Source organism: Serinus canaria, chromosome 3, assembly GCF_022539315.1.
Source record: "Serinus canaria isolate serCan28SL12 chromosome 3, serCan2020, whole genome shotgun sequence".
NCBI classification, from domain to species: Eukaryota; Metazoa; Chordata; class Aves; order Passeriformes; family Fringillidae; genus Serinus; species Serinus canaria.
This window is the reverse complement of record NC_066316.1, coordinates 13,636,742-13,661,893: the sequence shown is the minus strand read 5'-3', so window position 1 is coordinate 13,661,893 and position 25,152 is coordinate 13,636,742. Positions and strand designations below refer to the sequence as shown.

General features: G+C 41.6%; 3 protein-coding genes across 10 annotated transcripts in view; 1 reads left to right on the top strand and 2 right to left on the bottom strand.

Moving 5' to 3' along the window:
- SOS1 (SOS Ras/Rac guanine nucleotide exchange factor 1) overlaps nt 1-2,444 on the bottom strand; it is a 43,455-nt gene extending 41,011 nt beyond the window's left edge. For 2 of the 3 annotated variants that reach the window (XM_050973228.1, XM_050973229.1), the window contains exon 1: nt 865-1,964. Coding sequence is in view for 1 of the 3 variants with exons in the window: in XM_030236507.2 (XP_030092367.1) it covers nt 2,250-2,336 (87 nt within the window). In the remaining 2 variants the exon portion in view is untranslated. Of the gene's footprint in view, nt 1-864; nt 1,965-2,249 lie in introns of those variants that run through there. The other variant, XM_030236507.2, reaches the window with a different exon arrangement.
- Nucleotides 1-25,152, top strand: part of LOC103821325 (serine/arginine-rich splicing factor 7) — a 1,055,603-nt gene that overhangs the window by 100,765 nt on the left and 929,686 nt on the right. The window lies entirely within an intron of this gene.
- The window catches only part of MAP4K3 (mitogen-activated protein kinase kinase kinase kinase 3), a 66,421-nt gene continuing 46,691 nt past the window's right edge, over nt 5,423-25,152 (bottom strand). For 4 of the 5 annotated variants that reach the window (XM_009096167.4, XM_018921033.3, XM_009096164.4 and 1 more), the window contains 13 exons: nt 24,792-24,833; nt 24,475-24,559; nt 23,393-23,472; nt 20,812-20,872; nt 20,609-20,726; nt 18,717-18,775; nt 16,750-16,853; nt 15,834-16,005; nt 13,677-13,745; nt 13,467-13,559; nt 11,794-11,864; nt 9,234-9,289; nt 5,423-6,742 (listed from right to left, as the gene is read on the bottom strand). In XM_009096167.4, coding sequence (XP_009094415.2) covers nt 6,655-6,742; nt 9,234-9,289; nt 11,794-11,864; nt 13,467-13,559; nt 13,677-13,745; nt 15,834-16,005; nt 16,750-16,853; nt 18,717-18,775; nt 20,609-20,726; nt 20,812-20,872; nt 23,393-23,472; nt 24,475-24,559; nt 24,792-24,833 — 1,098 coding nt within the window. In that variant the 3' untranslated portion in view covers nt 5,423-6,654. The remainder of the gene's footprint in view (nt 6,743-9,233; nt 9,290-11,793; nt 11,865-13,466; nt 13,560-13,676; nt 13,746-15,833; nt 16,006-16,749; nt 16,854-18,716; nt 18,776-20,608; nt 20,727-20,811; nt 20,873-23,392; nt 23,473-24,474; nt 24,560-24,791; nt 24,834-25,152) is intronic. The other variant, XM_018921032.3, reaches the window with a different exon arrangement.

Genomic DNA, 25,152 nt, shown 5'->3' with positions numbered 1-25,152 from the left:
ACAGTTCTGCCTCTATGAGCACCTGGTTTCAGGTGGAGTTCAGCTGCTGTCACTGCCTTAGAATGAGTGTCAGCATCTGATCAGCTAAGGGAGATGTGAAGGAAAGGTTTTCCACTAGCAACAATGGGACATACGTGACCTTCCAAAAATCTGACTCCTACTGAGATAGCAATGCTCTGATAATTCAGCAAAGTCACAAGGCACCAGCTGCCCTCCAGGACAGTCCTGCCCTTTGATCCCACCGGGAAATGCTGCCACCCTCTCCACTTTACCAGTCCCACGTGCTTTCCTGTAGGTGCAGCTCAGGTCTTTGGTGAGCTACCCAAGGGGTCACTGACTGCAATGCTGCAGTGTTGCACCTGCCTTGTGAATCACAACAGAGCACTGAACACCTCAAGGTTCATGGATTTACCTGCCACCTGTGACAGGTTCACTACTTCAGGGGCCTTTATCAGGGCAAAACACCCTACTCAAAACTATCTGTACCTGTGTTGCAGTAGGAAAATACACTATGTCATTTGTCCATTAATGAAAAAGACAGTAAGATAATAATTTAAAATTTTCGTCTGTTATTTATTTTGCTGTAACTCAAGTATTTGGCTCCCCAGTAAAGCTGGTGACAATCTGGACAGATTCTTTATTTCCATCTTTACAAAAAGAGCAGTAGTACGCAGCAGTACTAACCAGCCTGAGAGAAGGTAAGAAACAGGTGGTGATCTCATGAAAAGCTGAGGTCAAAAGAGCCAACACCTGCCAGACAGTTACAAGTTTCAGTGTGAAGCCTTCAGAACTAACTCCACCTGCCTCCTGTCACCCCTCTACCCACAAAGAGAAACAGAGCAGACAAAACCAAGCCAACTATACCTTGCAGGGCCAGCTCGTCATCCTTGGTAGCTTGTTCTCTTTGGCATTCTCCTCAGATTCCAGAATTCCTTTGCCCAATGCAGAATTCATCCAATTCCTTCAGGAAGCATCTTTAAAGCAGGGTGACTTCACGAATGGCCTGTCCACTAGGAAGAAATCTGGCACTTCAGATGTCACAAGTTATCCCAAAGTTTTAATGCTTGCTTGCTTGCTTTGAATCCTCACTCTGTGTACTCCAGTTGTCAGCACTGAGACTCCTTCCAAATCTGACAAACATTCGCTGCACCATGGAAAAAACCATGCTCCAAAGGAACAAGCTCTCTGTGGCAGGGACCTTGGGTAGCTCCATTTTCCATGCAGGCTTCAGCTGGATGGGTGTCCAAGTGCTCACAAGCACCACAAGTGAGCCATGTGGTTAGTGCTGAAGTTTCAGGGAAACAACTATCCAGGGACAAGACATTAACAGCACGTGCTACGGATGAAACAAGCAAAAAGACTTCCAAGAACTGGACAAAGCCACACAATGCTGGAGACCTCAAAGAGCATGCCCAGAGAAGAGAGGCAGTACACTGCAAGGGGAAATTAGGAAGAAATACTGCATGGGTACAACTGCAGCGCCTGAGACCTCTCAACCAGCCCAAGGAAGGAGCCTTGCAGGCAAAAGTTGCAGTTAATCGCTCTAACCAGACAGTAACTCAGAAAGTGTTGCCGTGCAGGACTAAACCATGTGAAGTTCTGCAATCTGAAGCCAGTTCAGGTAACAGTGTCAGAAAACTTGTTTCTTAAGCCTTCTCCTTTCTGGGTTCAGGATGGAAGAGGAGCCCTCACAATTTTTTCCTCTCTTCCAAATAAATTCTTTCCATGCCACAGGCACAAGCCTCACCGTCCTGAGGGAGCAAGACTTGCTAGTTTGTCCTGATTAAGCCTTCTCAGCAAAAAGGTATTTAAACTACGAGAAGGTTAACTAAAAGCCATTAGACACGAACACTAATTAACAAAAATTCTCTCAGTAGTTGCTCATAACAATCCCCCCCTATTCCCAGTCGTGTAACCAAGGGAGACCAGCAGAAACCCGCAGCAGCACCACTTGCGTCCCTCCGGGCCGAGGGGGGACAGGACTCGCGTGTCCATCACACGGTTTTTATCTACACGGCTCCGTCTGTCAGAGCATTGCCCCGGCGCGGCTGCCGGGCCCCTCCACGCCGGGGCACCCACCGAAGCAGCCGCCTGCGCTGCGGGACGGCGTCGACCGACCCCCGGCAGCCCCGGAGCCGCTTCCGGAGCGCGGGGAGCCGCGGGGAGCCCCGGCGGCCCCGCGGCCCGCCCGGCGCCCAGCCCGAGCCCACGGCCGCCCGCCGGGGCGCGGGTACCCGGCCGCCCCTCACCTTCTTGAGGGCGGGCACCAGCAGCCCCCGCCACTTGGGCGCGTTCTCCTCGCTGAAGAACTCGTAGAGCAGCGGCTGCGCCTGCATGGTGCCGCCGGGGCGGGCCGGGCAGGCCGGGAGCCGCGCGGGAAGGCCGGCGGCGCTCAGCGGGAGCCCCGGCGCTCCCCCGCCGCCGGCGGGGGCGGCAGGCCCGCAGCGGCGGGGGGGGGCGGCGGCTGCCGCATTCCCCGCCCCGGCTCGCGGGGGTGGCCGCGGGAGCGGCGGGGGGGGCGCGCGGCGGGACGGGGGTCGCGCGCGGGCCGCGAGGGGCGGGGTCGGAGCGCGAGCGCCGCCGCCTCCCCGGTCCCGTCCTCGCCCGCTCCTTCGGCGGCCGCGGCGCATGCGCGGAGCGGCGGCGCCCCGCGCCTGCGCCCCGCTACACGCTGCCGCGGCCTTCCTGGCGGATGTGACGGCGGGGGCGGGTCGGCCGCGAGCGCCCCCTGCCGGCGGGAGGGCGAATGGCTGCGCCCTGGAACCACCGGTGGCCCGGGGTTCGGAACAGGCGGGGACGGATCGGGCTGGGGACACGTGGGGGTGGATGGGTGAGGGACACACGGGGTTGGATCGGCGTGGGATATACGGGGATGGATCGGGCTGGGACAAAAAATTGGACAAATATTCCAGGATAGACAAGAAGCTCCTGGACAAGCTCAGACACTAAAAGGAAGCCTGGCAGGAATACAGAGGGGTTGTTCGAGCAGCCAGGCATCAGGTTGGAGGAGATTAGGCTCTGAGAGCATTAAACATGACCAGGGACATCAAGGACAAGAAGAAAAGCTTCGGCAGGTGTGTGGGTATAATAAATAATAACAAAAGGAATAATGAATACTAGGAAAAATGAGGACCTCTTTGGAAGGAAAGGGGAGACATGATTATGTGAGACATGGCAAAGGCTGAGGTGCTTTATAGCCCCTGTCTCCACCAGGATGTGCTCCAGCCACACTGTCCGAGTTGCAGAATGGAAAGGCAGGGACTGGGGGACTGAAGAATCACCTGCTGGAGAAGATCGGATTCAAGGCTGTCTAAAGCACCTGAAGGTGCAGAAGTCCATGGGACCTGATGAGATGTATCCACACGTCCTAAGGAACTGGTGTCTCCCTCCCCAGACAAATTTCTACAGCTTCTTCTACACCACTCATAGATGACACAGGCCTTCCTATATTTTAGGTGTGTTTCCTTGGAGGGAAGCAAGAGGTTTGGGCACACTCCCTATTTTTACCAGCTATTTTCCCATGCAATCCTTCCAAACCCAACAGGGCTGTTGCTAAAGCTGACCCCTGTGGGGTGTAAAAAATGTCCCTTGCCTGGGGGACACATCCACACCCACCAGTGCTCACAGCATTTCTGGGCTCCCCCAGCCCTACTGCAAGCTCCCTTTGGCAAAGCTGCAGCCAGCCAGCACTGTGCTTCACCTTGCACAGCCCTTGCTGTCAGTTAGGGGCTGTGGGATGCAGAATTTGAATCTGAACTCCCTCTTTTTATACCACCAGATCCAGTTTCTAACACAGGCAGGCAGCACTGCATGGAGAGATGGGCAGGAAAAAGACAAAAGCAGTGTTCATTGCCCTGTGATCCCATCTTCCAGGAGCATTTCTGTAACACACACAATGCCACTGCTTTCTTTGCTCCCTGTAAGAAGGCTCGGTTTGGGCCAAGGCCCAAGCTCAGCCCCTGCACTGATCAGATTTGGCTGCCAGGCTGGGGAGTGCCTGATCCTGTGGTCACCAACCCTCCTGCCTGCCAGAAGCTCCTTGCAATTGCTAGGAGCCAGCCTGGAAGGGACCAGGAGGAGGAAAAGGGAAGCACAGAGGTGGTTGGAGGAGTCTAGTCCATCATCCATGGCAGAGGCCTTGCTGTAACCTCATGGTGCCTTGTGATGGGGTTTCCTGGCTCTGACTGGGCTCCCATCAGTCAGCCACACACTGATCCCAATCCTACACGAGGATTCCAGTCATAAGCTCCTACTAGGCATGGCTCAGGAGAACTTAAGTTCAAGGCAGCTTCAGGTCTATCAAAGGAGACCTTTTGATTTACCAGACACCCAGACTTCTGGGCTCAGCTGTCAGCAGAGTAGGCAAGCAGCTTGAGGTACGGGAAAGGCAGTTCTGTGGCACAAACCCCAAATCCTGCAACAGGACAATTCCTCAAAAAAGCAGGAACTCTTCACTTCTTATCTTCAAGGCTGAAGAGCAGCATGAGAAGAGCAAAGCTGCTCTGATTATACCAACAGACTGGAAACATGCCTGCCCTAGCACAATGCTCCCTTCTTCCCACATGCTTCTGCTCTGTCCTCTTTATCTTTAGCCCTTCCAGCTGCATCACTGCATGTATGCTCATACCAAAAATGCCCAAGCAGAGTAGAAACCAATAGCCCTTAGCCTCTGGTGCCTATAATTCAGCAATGGCCTGAGGAACCTGGCCCCAGCTGCTGCAGGACCCCCCCCCACCAGGAGGAAGCATGTTCATAGCAGATCAGCTGTAGTGCACTTTGCTAAATCTGAGTGACTTTCTGCATGTCCAAGTGAGGAACAGTAGAGGAGGCAGGATGGAAATCGCCCTTGGGGATTTCACAAGGGTGCTGTGAAACACACACAACTTCTCAGCTTTTCTGAGAACTCAGCTGCTCGGCAGTGAGGCTTGTGCCACCACCTCTTCCCCCACAGGGTGAGATGACACTCAGGACAAGGAACAGCCACGATGGTGCTGGCAGAAGCAGTGAGCTTGAGGCCCACAGGCAGAAAATTAACCTCCTGTAAAAACAAAAAAAAAATCAGTTTTGCAATCAACAGAAGTGGAACAGCAGAAAATAGAGGGAAGAAACCACACAAGGTGGAATTTGGAAAGATTTAGCTCAAATCTCCATGTCCACTGTCCAAAGGTCAAAAGGGTAGTGATGCCAACCCAAACTGAGTGGAGCTCCAGCAACCTCTGGTCATACATTCAGAGACGCCCAGCTTCTGTGTTTGGCACAACCATTTAATAGCAGAATTGAAAACTCAGTATGTTCCATTTTAGTCTTATGTGGAAAATCAGTGCAGGTGATAATCTAATTGTACAACAACATGTTAAAAAAATTTATTTTACATTATATACATTAGGGAACATATTTCAAAGCATTACCCATCACAACAATAACGCAGGCCATAAATCACTTTTAATTTAGTTTGGTTTTAGTGTATATTATCACAATAAAATATAAAGAACATATACAAAAAAAGGAGTCAAATGTGTGCATTTTGCTTAAAACTTGGCATTTACACACTCCATTGGAAAATAGCAATCAAAAATACTTCTGATCAAAACTAAGTTCCCGTGATGCGTAGTAACCATTGTATTGTTTCAATGAGGTAGTAACTAAATTTTGGCCATGTGTTAACATCCTAAAATCAAGAAAAGTGTGAAAATGGTTATAAGGCCAAAAAAAAAGTCAAAATGGCAACATCTCTGAGCCATTTCCACAATGTGGAATGTTGCTCCTTTTCATCGTGATATGAAACTATTTAGTAAGACAAACAGTAATAACTACTTTTTATCATTGTATATACTAATAATTCAAACACCTATTGCAGAATTACAGCCAGGTACCACTAGTCTGGGACTGACACCCATCCAAGGTATTGTTTTCAAGCATAGAGAAGTAATCATAAGGAAAGTTTTAATTAAATATAAAAATACAGGTGTTTAACTGGTTTGTTTCACAAAGGAATCTACCCAAATAAACAAACAAAAAAAAGGAACTTTGAAGCCCAAGTCATATCCACAAAGTCACAGCTTACCTTTGTGACTAAATACATCACATCTCAATACATTGTGCAAACATGAACACCAGTGTGTTGTATTGAAATTAAAACAAGATTGTAATCTGATTACAGCCTTGGTTACAATTTCTAAAAGTTAATATTTATTTGTATTAGTAAATTACATAAAATACAATAGTGTTGCTAAATGTACTATATTTGTTGCTAGAATCCCACTTTATAATAAACACATGAGACGTCCTTATAATAGTACCCCAATTTAATTTCTGCATCCTCAGTGACTTTTACATCTGTACAGGTAAGACACTTGTACTTAACAGGAGGACCTCTATCTACAGAAAGTCAGTGTTGAGCTTCAGAAAGAAGTTTCACTGAAAAATACTGCATATGTACAAAGATTACATAACAGTAAATTAAGCACTTCTGTGGTATCATAATGCTTTTGTGTCCATACCACAAACAATTCTCATCTTCCTCTCAATGCCACAATAAATTATAAAGTAACTGAAGTGGGGTTACTGCAGCTTTTTGTGCAATTCCAGCCAGTCACGAGTGCTGCTGCAGCAGAAGTGTTCTCCTCACAGTGAGCTGCCTGCCACATGCTGCTCTCAGTAGCTGTTCTCATGCCCTGCCAGGATGTACAAATTGCTGTTGGCTGTCGGGTTGTCCGTCGGCCTGCTCTCCAGCACCACAACCCTAAAATGGAAATTAAAATATGTCAAGTGATACTTCATTTAAAAACAACCCTGGGTTTAACTCAATATTCTTTCCTAGGATCCATCTGATTGGTTTTTCTCTTTCCCTGGATGCCTGTAGTCCAAATGCCCCTCAAACCAAGGCCAACCTCAAAGCAAGCTCACGGTCTTGTCCAGACAAGGTCTCCAAGGATCTCCCACAGCTCTCTGGACTCCTGCTATAGTGCTGAACAATCCTCACCAATCATGTTTATCCCTTTTATGCAGCTGGAAATTCCCTTGCTGCAATGTATCCCTGTTGCTACAATGTATCCCTGTTGCTTCGCATCCTTTTAGTGAGGGCTTCTGAAAAGGGTCCATCTCTCCCCTGTTGAGCTTGCGTTTTCCTGGAGCTTTGCAAAGCAAACCCATTCATCAGGCTCCAGGTCTGAGTGCTGTTTTTCGGCCTTGTCACCGACATGTTTAATGAAAAATCCTTTCCTTAGGATTCTTCCCCTCCTGAGAAGCTGAGAGGCCTCAGGAACAAACTGTAAACAATTCTTATCTGCTGCTGTGGAATGCAACAGGGGGAATCTGTGATTGGTCTCATCTGGCTGTTTCCAATTAAGGGCCAATCACAGTTCACCTGGCCAGACGGTCTTGAGCAGAGACAAGACTTTGTTGTTCATTCCTTTTCTATTCTTAGCTTAGCCTTCTGATGAAATCCTTTCCTCTATTCTTTTAGTATAGTTTTAATATATTATCTATCATAAAATAATAAATCAAGCTTTCTGATACATGGAGTCAACTTTCTCGTCTCTTCCCTCATTCTGGGACCCTTGTGGACAATACCACACTGCCTCTTGCCACAGAAATCACAGATGAACAAAGCTGTGCGCTTCTGTGAGCACCTCTAGTTAATCTCTGAGCCTGTGTAACCTAATCCGCAGAAACTTCCTCCAGCTCTGAAAGTTGCAGAGACAAAAATTTGCAGGCAAAGAGAATCCTCAAGGAAATGACTACTATGTGAAGAGTCTTTTCTCTTACTTTTTCTTGCCACCTACTTTTGGCCATCATTGGAGACAAGAGACTGGGTTACATGGGCCTGCGACTGCAAAGATCATAAGGGATGTCCTAGACCAGACCTTTCTCTTCAATGAAGAGAAATTAGCCATCACAATTTTGTTTCACAAGCTATTTAATTTTTTTTCAACAGGCAACAATTGCTAAAACTGCTAAACAGACCAGGACTTCATGACTGACTTCTCCTCCACAAACATCCTGAAGTGAAGGCAGATTTTGGGAAACTCAAATCCCTCTTGTGGATTCAGACAGGAAAGTTTGCTTGCTGCAAAACTAAAAAACCTGAAAAAAACCTGACCTCTACTCACTGTGCTCCACAAAGGGAATAACACCTCATGCAATGAGGCAATTCCCTGCCCATGAGGAGAAAGTAACACACAAGCTTTGATTAGACTGACATCAAGGTTTTTGCTTCTCAGAACATCAGCTCCTATGAAATGCCTAGGAAACGACTCCTGTTACTGGAAAAAAGCTTCACACTCAAGCACAAAACAGGACAGAGCTGCAAGGAAAAGCATATATGAAGAAACTGGAATTAATGTTTGCTGCAGAGCAAACTCTTTAAACATCGTCTTAGACCTGAAAACTATTAGAGCAAGCCAGAAATAGATGGGAGCATATTTGGGGAAGAGGACATCCTTACAAGGCAATTTTTTGCAATGTCATTCTATTATGCCACATGGGTTTACTGCAGGCAGCGTAAGACAGAGGCAATTCTCAAAAGAAAGTTAAAGCCTATCTTTGCAGTTCTTGTGAATTCATTACTGGGAAACTGTCATATCAGCATGCACTCCCCTGAAGACCAAACAGCTGCTGCTTCTGTGGCTCTTACAGAAGTACAAAGTTCAACACTAGGGCAGAGAAAGTAGAAGAAGTCAGTGACACTCCTAAAACAGCCCTTGGGTCACACAGACAGGTCCCAAAAGCAGATGCCAAAGAACAGCTACACCGGGAGCTACCAAGAGCTCCTACAGGACCTGAACTGTCATGCTGGGAGAACAGATTTCCTTTCTGGGGTGAAAGTGAGATTTTTAAATTTTTAAGTATTTTTTGCACTTATCTCCAAGAAGCAGATTTTGATGAGCTACTGCTGCAGAACATCTGAAAGTAAAGATTTCACCAAGTTAAACAAAAGAATTACAATACTAAAAGGAAAACACTCCTGGAGATCATGACTGCAGTCAAGTAAAAGCTTCTTGCCTGGCTGAGTAATTCTGGAAGCTCACAAACACTTTTAAAGGTTTTTATTTTTTTAAATTTCAGAAAGAGAAAAGTAAAAGTGAAGAACTGGAAGGCAGACATGTACACAAAGGAATGTCTAAGATGCCTAAAAAAGAACTTGCAAGAAACATGCAGAAAGAACTTTTACAAGGTAGGGGAACACATATTAATCCTTTATTTTAGTATGTCTTGTTTACTTCTCATCTTACCTGTCAGATCCCAGAAGCCTGAATATCCTTGTATTATCAGAAATTTCTTGCGTGATCTAGACAATAAAAAGAAATATTTACATCTTAAGAGCACAGGTGTTTTCATTTTGTTTTTAACATTAGTCGAGAGAAAAGAGTTGACTGTGACTGATGTTAACAACTGACTGCCAATTAAAATCCAATAGAGATTATATTGCAACTGTCACTTTTAACTAAGATATAAAAGTTTTCTGTAATTCCTCTCAAATTACATGAATTCCTCTGGTAGCCACTGCAAGCGCAACAGCGGGGCTCAGCTTGGTACTTGAGTTACCAGTGAAATTCTCTGAAAAAGATAGGGTGCAATTAGTGTCACTCTAGAGTGTATGTCCAAAAATGGGTCAGGCAAATCACACAAAAGACATTTTGTTGAAATGCTGAATTATAGTAAGAACGCATTAAAGTTCATATTCTGAAAACCTTAGCAGAGAAACAATCTAATCTGTGGTACTTATGCCCACTGCAAAAAGAAAACTTCATCTTTTGACATTTCAGAGAAGTGCAACAGACCCGTGGTGTTCTGTTGGTGAACTGCACTTGTGTGATACATCTTTATGATTATATGAAGATCAAAGCACCCAGAAAAATCACCGTGTTCATTAATGAAGTCAACCAAAGCCTGGTGCATACTCCAAAGGGTATTTAGTCACTTTGTGATCAGGCACCACTGTTTACAAAGCTCCTCTTCTACAAAGTTGGATTTCACACTCTTGGGGAAAGTAAACATTCTTATCTCCTTCCCAGACCCCAGTAATGTTAGCTGACTTAGTGAATTTACTTCTGGTGCAGAGAACTTGCAAGAGAATTTCAATTCACAGCAATGAAATCCTTCACTTTTCTAAGAAAATTAATTTCTACTTTCTGTGAGGCTAAGGCTGTACAATCTTTGCCCAAATTTTGAACTTCTTGTGTCAGAATTCACAGTTCCTTCTTTCATTTTTGATCAAACTTGATCAAACCACGACGCAAGGTCACAGCTGTGGAAGGAAATAACTTTGCAAGCAGCTCAAGTCATCCCCAATTAGGCTAACTGTATTAGAATAGGGAGTCTGAACTAATGATGTCTTCCAAGAAAGAAATGCTGCAAGTTAATTCAGTCAGCTTTTTGTCCCATGCAACAACTTCCTACCTACTACATAGCACAAAATTTCCCCCAAAGTAACAAATAGTGTCAAGACCTGAGCCTGGCACTGAAGGCTTTTCATATTACAGCAGAAAATATATTTATTTCTTTTAGCTGCAGCTAGTGGGACAGCTAACAGAGATAAGAAATTTAAAAAGGCCCAAAAGCTTACCCTAGATGTGTTCTACAGAGAAAAAGTTCTAGGTGGCTTGCTTTTCTGTCAACAGCCCAGTTCTGCTTTCAGTTCTTCATTTAGGTTCTGGCTTTGGCTTGATAGCAACAAAGCAAGCCAGTGTCCCTGACATAAACAACAAAATGCATCCATTTGTGTTGCAGCACACTGGGACATGGCCTCTCCCAGTTGGAGCAGAGCCACTGAGTGCTCTACCAATGGGCAGAGCAATGCACAAATGCCACAATAAACATTTGCACCTTGGAAATAAGAAGCAGTCTGACTCCAGCCTTTGGTTCACACAGAGCAGGCTCACTGTTAGCACAGACTGGGTGTATGCCTCACAACTGAGGCTTTGTGCAATCCAGTGTAGTGCTGGAGCAATGTGAGATATCTAAGCTTGGTGTGATGTGACTGTATGTGTACCTTAAAATACAATTAGTCATAATGAGCTCAATTTCTCAGCCAATGAAACAGTGATGGAACAACTGGTAGTATTTGTAAATATTTATTAATAACCAAATTAATTAAATTCCTACAAAGTACAGCATTTTCACTTACAGGCACACAATGTTTGCAGCAAGAAAAAATAAAAACTATTGGGGAAGGTAGTTATAATGGCTTAACTCTATCTAAAAATCACATCAAATGGGCTAAAAAAGTGACTACAGGGAGATTTTAGGAAAAAAACCAAACCAACCATGTTTAGGTAAATCTGGTATTTTTCTACTGAAGATGGAAAAATATTTCTTGTGAAAGCTGGGCAATTCTTCAAAGTACTTTTAAGCCAAGTGAACATGCAAGAGACTAAAAAACATCAGGCAATTCATTTGACACTGTGACAAAAAGCTAAAGTTTAGCAGTGGAACCACTGGCAAAGCCCAGATTTTTGCATCCCTATGTGAGAGGCTAAGGAACTGACAGTGGTCTTCAAAGCAATTTAAGGTAAAAATTAATTTCACCAAGAATTAGACTTGGATATTTTCAATGGCATCCTGGCCTGGTCTTTTGTTTCTGCTCTGCTTCTCAGATGTGAGGTGGTTCTTTTACAGCTCCACCAATGCCTTATAGATTACGAAATAAGCTTAGAATGAGAATCCAGGTCCTAGGTCTAACCTAGGAAGTTGATGAAATGTTTCACTCTTTTTCAGACAACAGCATTGTGCATTTCTCCTCCATGTGGCTTACATTAGAAGCCAGAATTTGAAGCAAAATGTGGTACTCACCTCATTTGATCTAAAACTCCTTCCCTGCATGCCGTGTTTCCAGAATGCTAACACACTGTCTTGTAGACAGACTGGTAAGAAAGAACACTGGAATCAGTTCTGAGGCATAAACTCAACCCTTGCTTTTAATGCCAAAAGCACAAGACTATAGTTTTTACATTTGTACATGTATGTTCCACTGTATGACATCCACCCACTCAGACAGCAGAATGTCTCCCAGAAATCACTGACAATGCCTTAAAAGTAGCTGCATTTATACATTTATTTGTTTAATGAACAGGGTTTAAAAGCATTTCCACCTAACCAGAAAATATTCTAAATATCTAGTCCTAAATATGTAATTTTCTTTGAACAGGAAATCCCTTTAATACTTGCAGACAATATATATGGAATTTTAACAGAAAAGTTCCAGAAGTGTCTTTGGAGACACTGCCAGGACAGTAAAGGCCACTGGAAGCTCATTTTGTGACATGCAGAGTGAGGACTACAGTATATGCAGAGGTCCCAGAGCAAGAAGCTTCAAGTACATTGAATCCTTCTTTCCCCCCATTCCAAATCATCAAGAGCCATAAAAGTAATGCTTTCAGTGGCAATGTTTTCTTGTCCTCTTCTCTGTGGGAGGTTATCTTTGGACAGCCTGAAACTTTAAAGCTTCTCCTCAGAAATAAATTCCCTGCAACTTCTGATGATTTTAGAACCCACTGTTCCTCCTCTTTTGCTGCTACCCTTCATCTGTGCACACATCCCTCCAACCCCTCTTTCAACAGCAGGTGGTGCAATCCAGGTATGTAACTACTGGAGAATTGCAAAAATAATCTAGTCTTTCTGTTTCACAAATTTAATTCATTCAAATTCTACACAAGGAAACAAAATTTATGCAACCTGTGACATATAATATAATTTAGTCTTTGACTGCTTTATAAAAATAGACTGCACAAACACACATGCAAAATGAGTTAGGCATGGGTGATTCAGAGTTTATGTAGGTTGTGTTAAGGTATTCCCTTGGAGGCTAGAAGTCTTCATCATGCTTCCAGGACATTTAGCTTAATCTAAGAAAACTCCAGAATTATTACTCCATTCCAACTGTTCCTAGGAAAGCACATGCTGAACCTTTCACTGAGTCTTCTCACACAAAGTGAAATGAGTGAGGTAGTGCTCCAAATGCCAAAGACTAGACAGGTAGCATACCTAATTCTTTACTGTAACATTGAACAAGTTAATCATAGAAGATCTCAAGTGGGAAGGGACTCATCAGGATTACTTAGAGTATCGTCCAGATGAGCTCTAACAGGCTTGGTGCTGGGACCACTTCTCTGGGGAGCTCAGTCTCGTGATCAATCACCCTCTGAGTGAAATGTATTCTCCTAATATCCAACCTGAATTTTCCCATGCAACTTCATATGAATTCCTAGTCCTTACTGCTGGTCATGACCTTTGACTGCCAGAGCACACTGTTGACTTATCTTCAGCTTGCTATCAATCCCAACCCCCAGACCTCTTTCTGCAGAGCTGCTCTCCAGCCTCTCATCCCCCAGTTTCTACACAACTGGGAATACCTCATCCCAGATTCAGAATCTACCGATTGCTCTTGTTAAATTTCATTCACATGGTGATTGCCCAACTCTCTGACCTATAGGGATATTCAAGACTAATAATGAAACCCAGCTTACCTATTGATTCAATCTGAAAGTCAAACGTGAGCTCTGACGACAGTTTGCGGCTGGATTTTAACCTGCCTTGCAGATTCACTATTTTTATGCAGCCTAGACAACAAATAAGGATATGTTAACCAAGCATTATCATCAATACAGAACCTAATTTGAAGACAGACAGTATGCATGTATATGCATACATATATTTTTAGCTGACATTAAACTTACAATCCAAACACACCAAAATGGTATCTCGCTCCAGCTGTGTTACATGGACAACACTTGTCTCCGTAGTGTCTGGAAAGAAATGACAGCGTTAGTTCGTAACATACATTAGCACGAAATTTGAAATGGACATTCTAGAGATTGAGACATTTTGATGGATTAGTGTGTTTTATATACTTAAAATCATCATCTTACCAGTGACATTACTCTTCTCTTAGAGAGGCATGCCCAGTTATCCAACATGTTGGCTGTGACAGGAAAACTGAAGCTACAGTACTGAAGTATGGATTTAATTCAGCCTTTTCTGAGCCATGTCACAAAACAAAACTGACATGTACATTGTTCTCCATTTATTCTCTCTTGGTGCAATTGAATACTGCTGTTGCAAAAAGCCAGATATATGTGACTGTCCACACTATGCTGTTTCACTGCACTTTTCTTCTGTCTTTATTTCTAAATCCTGATAGGGACTTATATACTATTACTTAATTCTTGCTGCTATTTGCAGACGTTCCACCCCCAGATATCCCTTAAATAGGGGCTTATTTGCTTCTCCAAACCCTCAAAAGAAGGGCTATTTTTTTCTCTTCTGGGTTACAGCTGCAGCAGTCTCCATCACAGCAAATGGGAATTTGACCCACAAGTGATTAGCGGACATGTCAGCTCAAAAGAGAAGTGTAGTTTTGGTCCATTTGTTTGTTAACATTAAAGTAACATACAAAGCAACTCTTACTAATTCAACAATACTGCCAGATTCTGTAGGCATCTGTCATATAGCAATGAGAAACCCAGTAAATCTATTAGACATAAGAAATTAGAGCACATTACCTAGAACACAAGCAGCTTCTGCTTAAAATTATAAAAAACAAAAATCTGTTTGCATCATTGCTCTCCTGCCAGCAGGGGACAGGAATAAGCTGATGCAACAAAAGGGTATAAATTTGATCTACAAAAATAAGAGAAAACAACAACATAAACACAATGTGAGAACACACAAGTAATTTAAGGAAATTGTAACCAAGTGTGGAAGGCCCAAAGCAAAAATAGAACACAGAAGGGATTAGTACTCTTGTATTTTTGCACTAGTGCAGACAACATTAAGAGAGAAATGACAGCAGGACATTTCTCTTCAGCATGCTTCTTTTATGGGCTGTGCTATAAATTCATACAGTTACAGGCAGGAAGGAATGAGAATAAAATGCATTGTCTGAAGTAGTAAAGTGTGTTAATTGGCCATCCACTGCTCACTTTGGGTATTCTAACTAAGCTTTAAACTGTGTCAAAATCTGATGCACTTTTTAGCAGCAGCAAGGTCAGTGAGTACCTTCCTGGAGGAAACTGTTCTCCTTAGTGAATTCCACAGTACACACTCATCTGAACTCATGCACTCATGCCAGCACAGAGCTACGTACAAATTCACCATGAACCAACCAGGGATCTGTGACAGGCAAAACCAAAGCTATTTACTGTTTCTGAACCTGCCAGCTACGAGTAGCAATGGTTCCTTACTGCATCTAGGTTCAGCAGGCAGCCTTGTAAATCTAAAAAAGTAATTCTTAGCACACTTTCTTCAGAGAATTTCTGCTGTTGCTCAGATGGTGACCATCTCCCTCATGGTGCCCACGCTGGTGATGGGCAGGCATTCGGTTTGCTGCTACGAGTGGTCCCAACCCTTTTTGCTTTTCATAAACAACAGAAGAATGCTCTATCTCAACAGGAGGTGAGAACACCATTTCTAACCATAGTGACACATTGCAGGAGAGCCAAAATACATCTTCCACAGATGTCAAAAGGAATTGCTCAGAATGCAATTTTACTAAAACTTATTAAATAAACAGAAGTCATGGTGCCAGGGTAGAGCACAAAACAGCACAGGGATAATCAAGTGCTGCCTAATTTAAGGAAATGCAATAAACCAGAACTCCATCCTCTGGTATACCAAAAATCTCAAGGAATCCAATTAGTTCAACAAGGAGAAACATAAAAAAAAGTGCACGTGCAAGCATGTTCAACCAGATACCCCTTTAAGCAGAGAACTTGCAATTGTCACTTAGCCTTAATGATTTAATTTGCTTCCTTACAGAAGCCTGCCTTTTAGTGCTTCAGCTATAAGAGAAGAGCAAAGAACATTTTGGAATGCAATGACAACAGCACACAAACCTGTTTCTGTAAACCACGAAGAGGTAGAATTTGGGTTGACAGTCTCAAACTTCACCACCTGGTTGAAGTCTCTTCCTCTACTGACACCAACACAAACTAAGGGGAATTCCTGCTCGGGGACTACCAGCATTTCAAACAATCTCAGTGGACAAGGTACAGGAAAATCTATGTGCTAGATGAATAAGCAAAAATAGATATTAGAAGGGAAACAAATGTAGTCTGAGTTGCAATTAGGTATTCAAACTGTACAGTAAATTTTATGACATACTTTGTAATGTTAGGTTTACTTATTCAGATAACAGGAATTGATAAATACAAAAGGCCTGAGTTAAGAAGCTTGGAGCATCTCATGCCGATTCCATTTAAAAAAAATAGCATTTCTTTTATCATGTGTGTCCTTTGCAGCTGCCCATGGACAAGAGTGCTCATCACTGCTCTCCCTGGCTACCGAGCCTCTAAGCCTTCTCTTCCAGGCTGATTGAGTTACAGCAGATGTGTTTTTACAAACATGAGCCCACCCTGTCTCTGTCTCTTCACATGATGTCACATGGGGAGATAACAAGCATTTCTGGGCACCTCAGTGTCAAAAAACATAGAATAAATGGTCACCCTCTCTCTACTATAAGAGCAAGACCACTGTTAACCCATGTCTCAGCCTGGCAGCCTCAGTTTTCTATTGTGCAACTGAAGGGCAATGTTCACAGAGAAAAGGGCTTGGTTCTCTAACTGAAGTGCACCCCAAAAACATGAACATTTATTTTCAGTCAGTTAATACATGACACATTTAAACAGTTATTTTCAATATAATATAACAGAAACCAAGAGAAAAGTCTAATAAATCAAGAAATGGCTAATACTTATTAACAAGCCACTACAAGATACCTAGAAGACAACATGAGAGCAATTGTAGTTTTACCTTGATTAACATAAATTTTTGCATTGGTTCAACCCATTCTAACAAAACAATGCTAGACTGTAGTGCTCCACAAAGGTACTTGTGGCCTGTGTAGGGATTTCTCACTGCCAAGAAAGGATAGAGAATATTAGTGTATTAAGTACATGCAAATTATAAACAATTTCCAACTATGTAACAGTCCCTTTACTTTTGGAAAATACTCACCACCCCCACTCTAATCTTTCATATATTTAAAAAATAGCTGATTGAATACACATTTGCAGTGCCTTGGGTCTCCTGTGTTGGTTTGCCTAAGCTATCTCAAAATCACCACAAGCAAGCTGTTAAAGAATGGCTTTTTCTACAACACAGAGTTACCCAGCAGGCAGTGAACAGTTCAGCTGCCTTTCAAGCATTGTCACAGCCAGTGTGAAATCCAGGAGCTCTGTAATTCTGATGAACAATTCTAGACCATCAGGAAATCCAGTTGAAACTGAAGAACAATAGAAAAGCAGGAAGTGTTGCTCTTCCATTGTCAGAACTCAATTAAAAACTTGCAGAAAACAATAAAGTTGCAAAATTGGGCCCTGTGAATTTTCACAATGTCAATTCTAAAATACTGACAAAATTTCACTCCTTAAGCGCTGCCAACATTTCTTTTAAGACAAACAAGTGTTATTTTGCACTTTGTACAAATACATCTAAAGACCAGATTTTACTGTGCAGTAAAGTGACTCTGGGCCATCAGGCAATAAACAGCACAATTTAGATAACAAGCTTCTACAATCCAGAACCATCACAGAAGTGAAGTACACTCACACTACCTTATTGCCACAGAAACTCATCAGCAATCCCTTGGCACCTTAAACATCAGTGCTCTATTTCATTAATCCAAGTTCTCACTCAACATCAGACTGACTGCAAAGTGTAGCAAATAATGCTTGGTGTGACCCTGAGTAAGGCTGAACTCAGCAGCAGAAACCACAAAACAATCACCAACACCTGTAAGGTGCAGAAAGAAGACCAGAAGTTCTTGTCTTTTTCCGTCTCCTGTGGCACTCCTGCTGCCCTGAGGCCAAAAGCATGTGCCAGCAGGAATGGAGGCTCAAGTCACAAAAAGTAAGACTCTTAGAGCCACCCTTGCTGTGTTCACAAATTATCACTCACACCTATCATGCACGAAGGGCTCCAGGCTTAGGAGGCTGAGCTATCTCTGAATATGAAAACTCCCCTCATAATGTCAAGTACCAGAGCACCCCTGCTAAATTCTGGGCCTGGCAGGACAGCAAACACAGAATCACAGAGGAGCACACCACAAGGCTTCTTATTTTATGAACCTAGAAACATAGGGACTTCCAAAATTAATTTTTCTGTCAGAAAGTCAGAGTTTTTACATACTCTGACCCCTGTCACTTCAGCCCTGTTATCCCAGGAGTAATCCCTGCAGCATTCATTAACAATCTCAGTGGTTTGAGGTTTTTTAATCTATCTGCCTCCCTTTTAGAACATGTCTTAACACAGTGCAGCTTTGAGACTTTGGTAGCTGGCACATTATTAAACATATTATAAAGGCTTCAGAGACAACCCTGTCCTCAAAGAATTAAAAATACTCCTTTGCTTTTTACCATTCAGTACTGATAACTGAAACTTCTGCTAGGAATGCAGGTGGCTTAATCATGATGGCAACTTCTCTAAGTTTCTCCATCCACAGAGATTAGGTTCTTCTTGAGAACTGGTTTGAATTTTGACATCATTCTGGTTCTCTGCATTTCTTGTAAATTCTCTTTATATTTAAAGATCTAAATGGGAAAGTTTCTACTGCTTCAACCCAAGGACTAACCTGAATGAGCTCACGGTCTGCAAACGCACAGCTTCACAATAATGACAAAAGTCTCTTTGCCCTTTACCTCCTACACTTGACTCAATAATCTTAATATTGCCACCATTTGAGCTGCCCCTTCACATTTATTCTCCAGACCTTCACTTACCAACACAACACTTTTGACACCATTTAGTGTCAGGAATTTTCGTAGATACTGCAAACTTCCTACAAAAGATAAACAAAATTATTGATTGACTAAAACAATTCAGTGAATTTTCTTTTTAGACATGCACTGATAGAAAAACACCTGCCACACCAAAAAACTAAAAAATATGAGTTTGTATATTTCTTGTGAAAGCATGGAAACGATATTGTGAAAATTTATCAGATAAGCCACAATATTATTTGCTGGTAACAGGACTCAGAGTTTCTACATGCATCAGAAGACAACAGGCACTATTGAGACTGGCAACAGTACTCTTAACAATAAAAAATAAGTAATCTAAAGCTGTAGAAAAGATGGGAATAAATAGATTGATAGACAGATGCTGCACTCAAAGCTATGAGCTGAGAAAACAGTTGTGTAACATTTCAAACGTAACTTTCCAGAAGTGACTGATAATGCAAAAGGACTGAACAGCATGAAAACTGAGTACTGGCCACAAATTTTCATTGGAACAAGTCATGGAACGTCTGAAAGGAACTGCTCAAGGACACTCCAGGGAAAGAAGCTGGAAAGGAGACTTATCACAGACATATTTTCTACTACTGAATATCTGCCTACCACATATCATAAGTTGAGGTTAGAACATTTTGCAAATGAATATACAAACTTCACAAATTATTTCAAATCCAATTTTGCTTTGTCTTTTATCTACCAAAACCTCTACTTTTACCATTTTACATGTAGCACTCATCATCACAGTATCCAAAAATGTTTAAGAACACACTTTAAGGTCTGGTAGGAAAAATACGTTCTCCTACATACTTCAAATGTGTGTCTTCTGCCTGGCTAAATGACTGGCAACCCTGACACCCTACAACCAGAAGTAAAACAGGAAAACAGATTATTTAAATTATCTTTCCTGCCTTTGAATGACTGGCTTGGCATGCACATTCAGGCTGTGCTGCATTTTTCCTGGGAAGTAACATGACTGGACAAGAAATTTTCCGAGTCCTCTACGACTTAGGTGAGGTACCATTCCAGGCAGAATCTAGTATGGTTTTCCTAGCATGATCCTTATGGTAATTATGGTTATTAGTCCACTGCTGATTCAGTCCTCAAGCCAAAGCCACCCACCAAAGTCAAATTTGGAAGAGAGGAGCAGAACAATAGTGCAGGTACACAAAAGGTAACAATTCAAAGCACAAATTATCTCTTAGTTATTTAGAATTTACACTCTAGGAAGAACACAATTTCAGACAAGTGTTACACCATTATGTTTGCTGGTAACTGAACAAGAAGAAGCCTTTCCTGAACCCAAGAATTACCTGTTAATAGGCTTCTACTAGAACCAAAGGTAGCAGAGAATCAAATTTTCTATAATACAATTTCCTAACAGAAATCCTATTCTATTAGAAGAACCAGTATATCACTATGCACTTTAAAAATCAAAGATTTTTCTGCAAACTAGATTAGTGTTACTACCTCCTTCTGCTGGGATTTGAATGGGCTACTACTAAGGCTTGTTTGGCAGTGTCCTGGTTCTGGCCAGGACATTCTGCAGCAGCCAGGAGGGGCATGGCCATAGTTTTTGTTCAGCATCAAGTACAAGCAGAATCTACCACACTAGACTATACCTGAAAAGAGCTATGCCCAGAAACAAGAAACCTTCATAACCAGAAGGTAAGGTGTACCAAAATCCATTTCTCTAACAAGAGTAATACACATCCTGATCTCTGTAAATGTAGGGCTCAACCCTCTCAGTAATGCACATGAGTCATTCACTGCAATCTGTGAACAGAGCCCCCCACTATTTGGTGTTCCCAGAGCTTCACAAGCATCTCCTGAACTCCCAGAGTTAAGATATTCTGATATATTCGATGATGTGTATTTACCTGGGAAGTATTCGGTCAGGGAGTTTATGTGCTGGAATAGCAACAGGTAACTTTTGCATTTGCCTTGCATAATCAAAGAGTCCTGGTAGATTATGGGAATAAAGCTGAGAAGCTTTACCTGGCAATTAGAAAACAAACCACACTTCAAATACGAAACCAAGTGTTTACCAGCGCTACCACAGAAAGATAGCACAGTAACTTACCAGATATTGACAACAAACAATTGTTCATGACATATAACCAGGTACATCTTCGAGGAAATAGCTGATAAATGGAAGGAAAAACAAAGAAGTAGCATTCAATTTCATATACACAAGACAGTTATCAATTAGTATCTGCTTAGATGATAGGACAAAGCTAATATTGACTTGCTTTTTGCAGCAGAATTAAGTTTAAGCCAAGTAATGTTTACCTGGATTCCAGAGTTAATTCAGAGTAAATCTTAGGCACACACACTATATCTAATATATGAATTAACATTTAGACAATTAGCACATTTTATACTCATGTCTTCAGGTATAATATATTCCATAAGATGTCATCAAAAAGATCAATCAATTTTTCCAAAAAACTCAAAAACCACTGAATTTTTTCCTTCAAAGAAGAAAAGCTCAACAACAAACTTCAATAAACCAAGTGTGGTCAACAAACCACATTCTAAACAAACTATGCTGCTCTAAAGCCTGTGACAGTCCTAATCTCTCAAAACAATTAAAACTGGCACTCTGAAGGGATTCTTCACCTTCACCTGCATAATTACACATTTCCCTTAAGTGATGAATTAATGCAATGAATTTTCAAGGTGGAGCTGTTTTTCATCAAATCCTTCAATTCCTAAAGACAAGGGGTTGAAAGCAACAAGACATCCCTTAAAAAACCCAAAAACCCCACAACTACTTTTTTCCCCCCTCTCACTTAACTTCTAGAACTTATTGATACAAGATGGCACAGAGGTGGAAAGTACCAACACAAACAAGGGATTAGACATACCCATGTTCAAGAGGTCCAAAAGGGGACAAAAAATGGGCAGGGATCCTTTAACATCCCTGATTCAATGACTCTAGTGAAGTCTGGGGAGAACACACAGTGACCAAGTTCACTGACATTACCCACTGCCACTTTAGGAAAGAGACTACTGGGCTAGATTGACTACTCAGGAGAACAACTATTTTGCTCTTAAAAAACCAACAACAACAAAAAAACCCACAAAAGAAGACAAAACACAACTCTTCCAAAAAAAGAATAAAATATTAACCTTGAAGCTATTCTAACTCCTGGAAATGTGTATTATGTCTCCTTTGTCCACTGGTGAAGTGAAATACAGAGAAAAATAATCAAGGACAGTGCTTTTGCTTTTATGCTGAATTGTATCAGAGTGAGAGTAAACAATTACATAAACCACAAAACTTGGAAATGCTATTAAAGCCCTACTGACTGTTATCATCAATAATGATGCAATAAATGGTTAACACAGAGGGTGAACTTCTATTCCTGAAGTCTTCTCACAACCTAAATACACGGTAAGAAACACCTATGGTAACAATGTACCACACTGCTTGTATCAAAATTTAACATGCAAGGCTGATTGACCTTCTGTAGGTAGATGAGCACATTATGACTCAGTGGGTTTGGATCTGAGGATTAAAGAATAGCAATTCTTGAAATTAGCAGGTTAATTGACCTGTCATTCATTCCTTGTTCCACACATGACTGGCTGTGTTAGCAAGCATTTTTTCTTGTCTCTAAGTGCTTATTAAAACATTTCCCTGAAAGCTCACTAGGCAACACACTGATTTTCATTACAGCACTTCTCCTTCCTTGCCAGTTAAACCAAACCAAAACCAAACCCCAAACAGTAAAGAAAAAATCCAAACCTTTCCTTGTCTACCTGGCCTATAAGAATTATTATTACATTAGTGATATTTCTCAGGGTAATTGTTACAAGTGCAGTGCAGCAGCAGAGTGGTACCTGAGCTACGTTTAAATCAGGTAACTCGAGCACCAGTATGATTATGGGTTACACCGAGGTCAGTTCAACTAGGCCTCCCTCTCAACAAAACAGACATCTCTAAAATGTCTGGACGCATGGAGGATGAACAAACACCAGTGCCTCCAGCTTACAGCGTGAATGCTGTCCTTGCAAATTCCTCCATTTTGATGGCAGGTGCACAGCTCCCTACGGTAGGGAGAAGGCAAGAAAGAAACAAGTCTCTTAGAGAGTAACAAAAGAGATGGAGAACACAGAAAGGCCTACAACTTGCATTTTCTCCTCCCCAGCATCCCTTTTAAAAAATTATTTTTTGTAAGACTTTGCAAAGACAGAGCTTTAGGTGGAATTCAGTAAGCTGAATCTCATCAGCAAAGCTGCTTTTAAGACCACAAAAACGGACTCCGGTGAATAAAGGACCTCCTTTCTTCCCTGTAGCTGAATCACAATGTTTGTTGCAATAATTCTGCATTGTAATGAAGTTTTAAGGAAAATACAAACTTTCATCTAAAATGCATCAGGGAAATTCCATACTATTTACCTAATAATTTAACTGCAGAACAATGCACTATGATGAAGTTTAAAACACAGAATAGATGAAGATCTCCTATATAAACATGGTTCAGCCTACAAACACAAACATGAGTGAAAAGTATCCTCAATAGCAAATATTTAAGGTAATTCTCAGTGTAGCCAGTGCCCATGTAAATATAGTAAAAAACATTTTACCAGGATTATAAAACATTAATCTGAGGGGTTAAAAATGTGATTTTTTTTTTTTTAAACCAGAAATATACCTGCTCCATTGATGTTTCATGAAGTTCATTGAGGTTCAGTGTGTAAATACCTTCTTCTGCTCCAAATATCAAGTACTGATCTGCAAACACAAACAAAGAGGTAGAAATTTGATTCAGGAAGGTATGGACACCTTTACCAAAAAGCAATGTCTACATACATGCAAACAAATCAAACTATAATAGTTATGGTGTTTGAAAGCATGGAAAATTAATCCTGATAAGGAAGCTTTAAATTATGAATGGGGCTGTTGTAAGTCATTAGGAAAGCTCAGGGGGTTTTTTGAGTAATAATTGAAATTAAAAAAAAAAGGTAATTCAACCACAAGCAGGAGATCATGTGAATAATTTCAGCATGTTTTACTTAGACATTTCCACATATTATGGAAATATCCATTGCCTTCTTTGAGAGTACTTCTACAGCAGTAGTGACTTGAACATTTTCTCAGCAGCCTGTGGGTGTCTCACCTCTTGAACATAACCAAACCCCTGGATTGTACATAGGCATGCAAACAAGGCAGACATCTCCTATGAGATGATGTCAACTGCCAAGGATTTACCCTTCCCTAGTTCCAGTTTCTAAAAAAATCCAAATATTTTCTTGCTGACCAGCTCACTAGTATGTCTACGTAGCTTATAATCAAAGGGTGTAATAGCAGGCAAAGTGAGTATAATATTACTAGCTATCCTTTTATCAGGCCAGATATTAAAGCAATAAAATTTATGCAAAAAAACAGCTGCAGAATCCTGAAGGGTCAGAAAGATCTCAAGTAAGAAATCAGTCTCAGCTCAGACCTCCAAAAGTCAGATTTTTTACAGATAATTTAGGATTGTCTTCTTTTGGACTAAAATGTTGAGAAGAGTCTTTAACTTCAATATGTAACTTATTCTTTTTAATCAAAGCAAAAAACTTCATCTGATATATTTTAAAAACAGCACAATTTTAGACAGCAGTGGCAAAATTAAAGAACAGCTCCCGCTTATATGAATATATGTCTGTTTTAAAAGGAATAGTCCTGCTCTTCTAAACACTCTTGAAATTCAAGGAGAGGACAAAAATGGGTAAAATACTCATCATATAGTACCTCTTGTATCTGGATTTATCCAAGATGTTGCACAATGAATTTTTAATGGACAGCCATTGAAAACCTTTGAAAAACAAGCACCCATCTGTAGAAGTAAAAATATTAAATACATACATATGAAAAATTAAAATGTGACCTTCCCAAAAGGATTATTTTTACTTCAAGTAGTAACAAAAGGTTAAGAGTCATACCACTGGCACAGCATTGCTAAGTCATATTAGATTTTTTAAGTAAAAAAGAAAATACTACAAACATTCAAAAAATGTGCTCTTTCACCCTGCCCCCAACATGCATTTGTGTGACTCAGCAATACTCACATGTACTTTAGGTGTGGGAGGAAGGCCGTTACTAATTGGTTTCTAGAAAATAAAATTTAAAAGTATGCTTACACTCACACGCACGCTATGCTTGAACATGTACATTCCCTCCCCACACACAGCGTAACCACAAACACTGAGCATAATTTTCTTTTCATTAAAATCTCCACTATGATTCCCTAATACCTCCTCATAGAATGTTTGCACAGTCTTGTGCAACATATTCACACTGCAGTGGTGCCTGTAAGAATGACATTTTTAGTACCAGCGAGTTTAAGCAATATTCTAACAATTGCTCAACCCTTCAGAATTACACCATTAAATGTTACCACTCAGTGCTTCATGCACTTTCCTGTGTCAG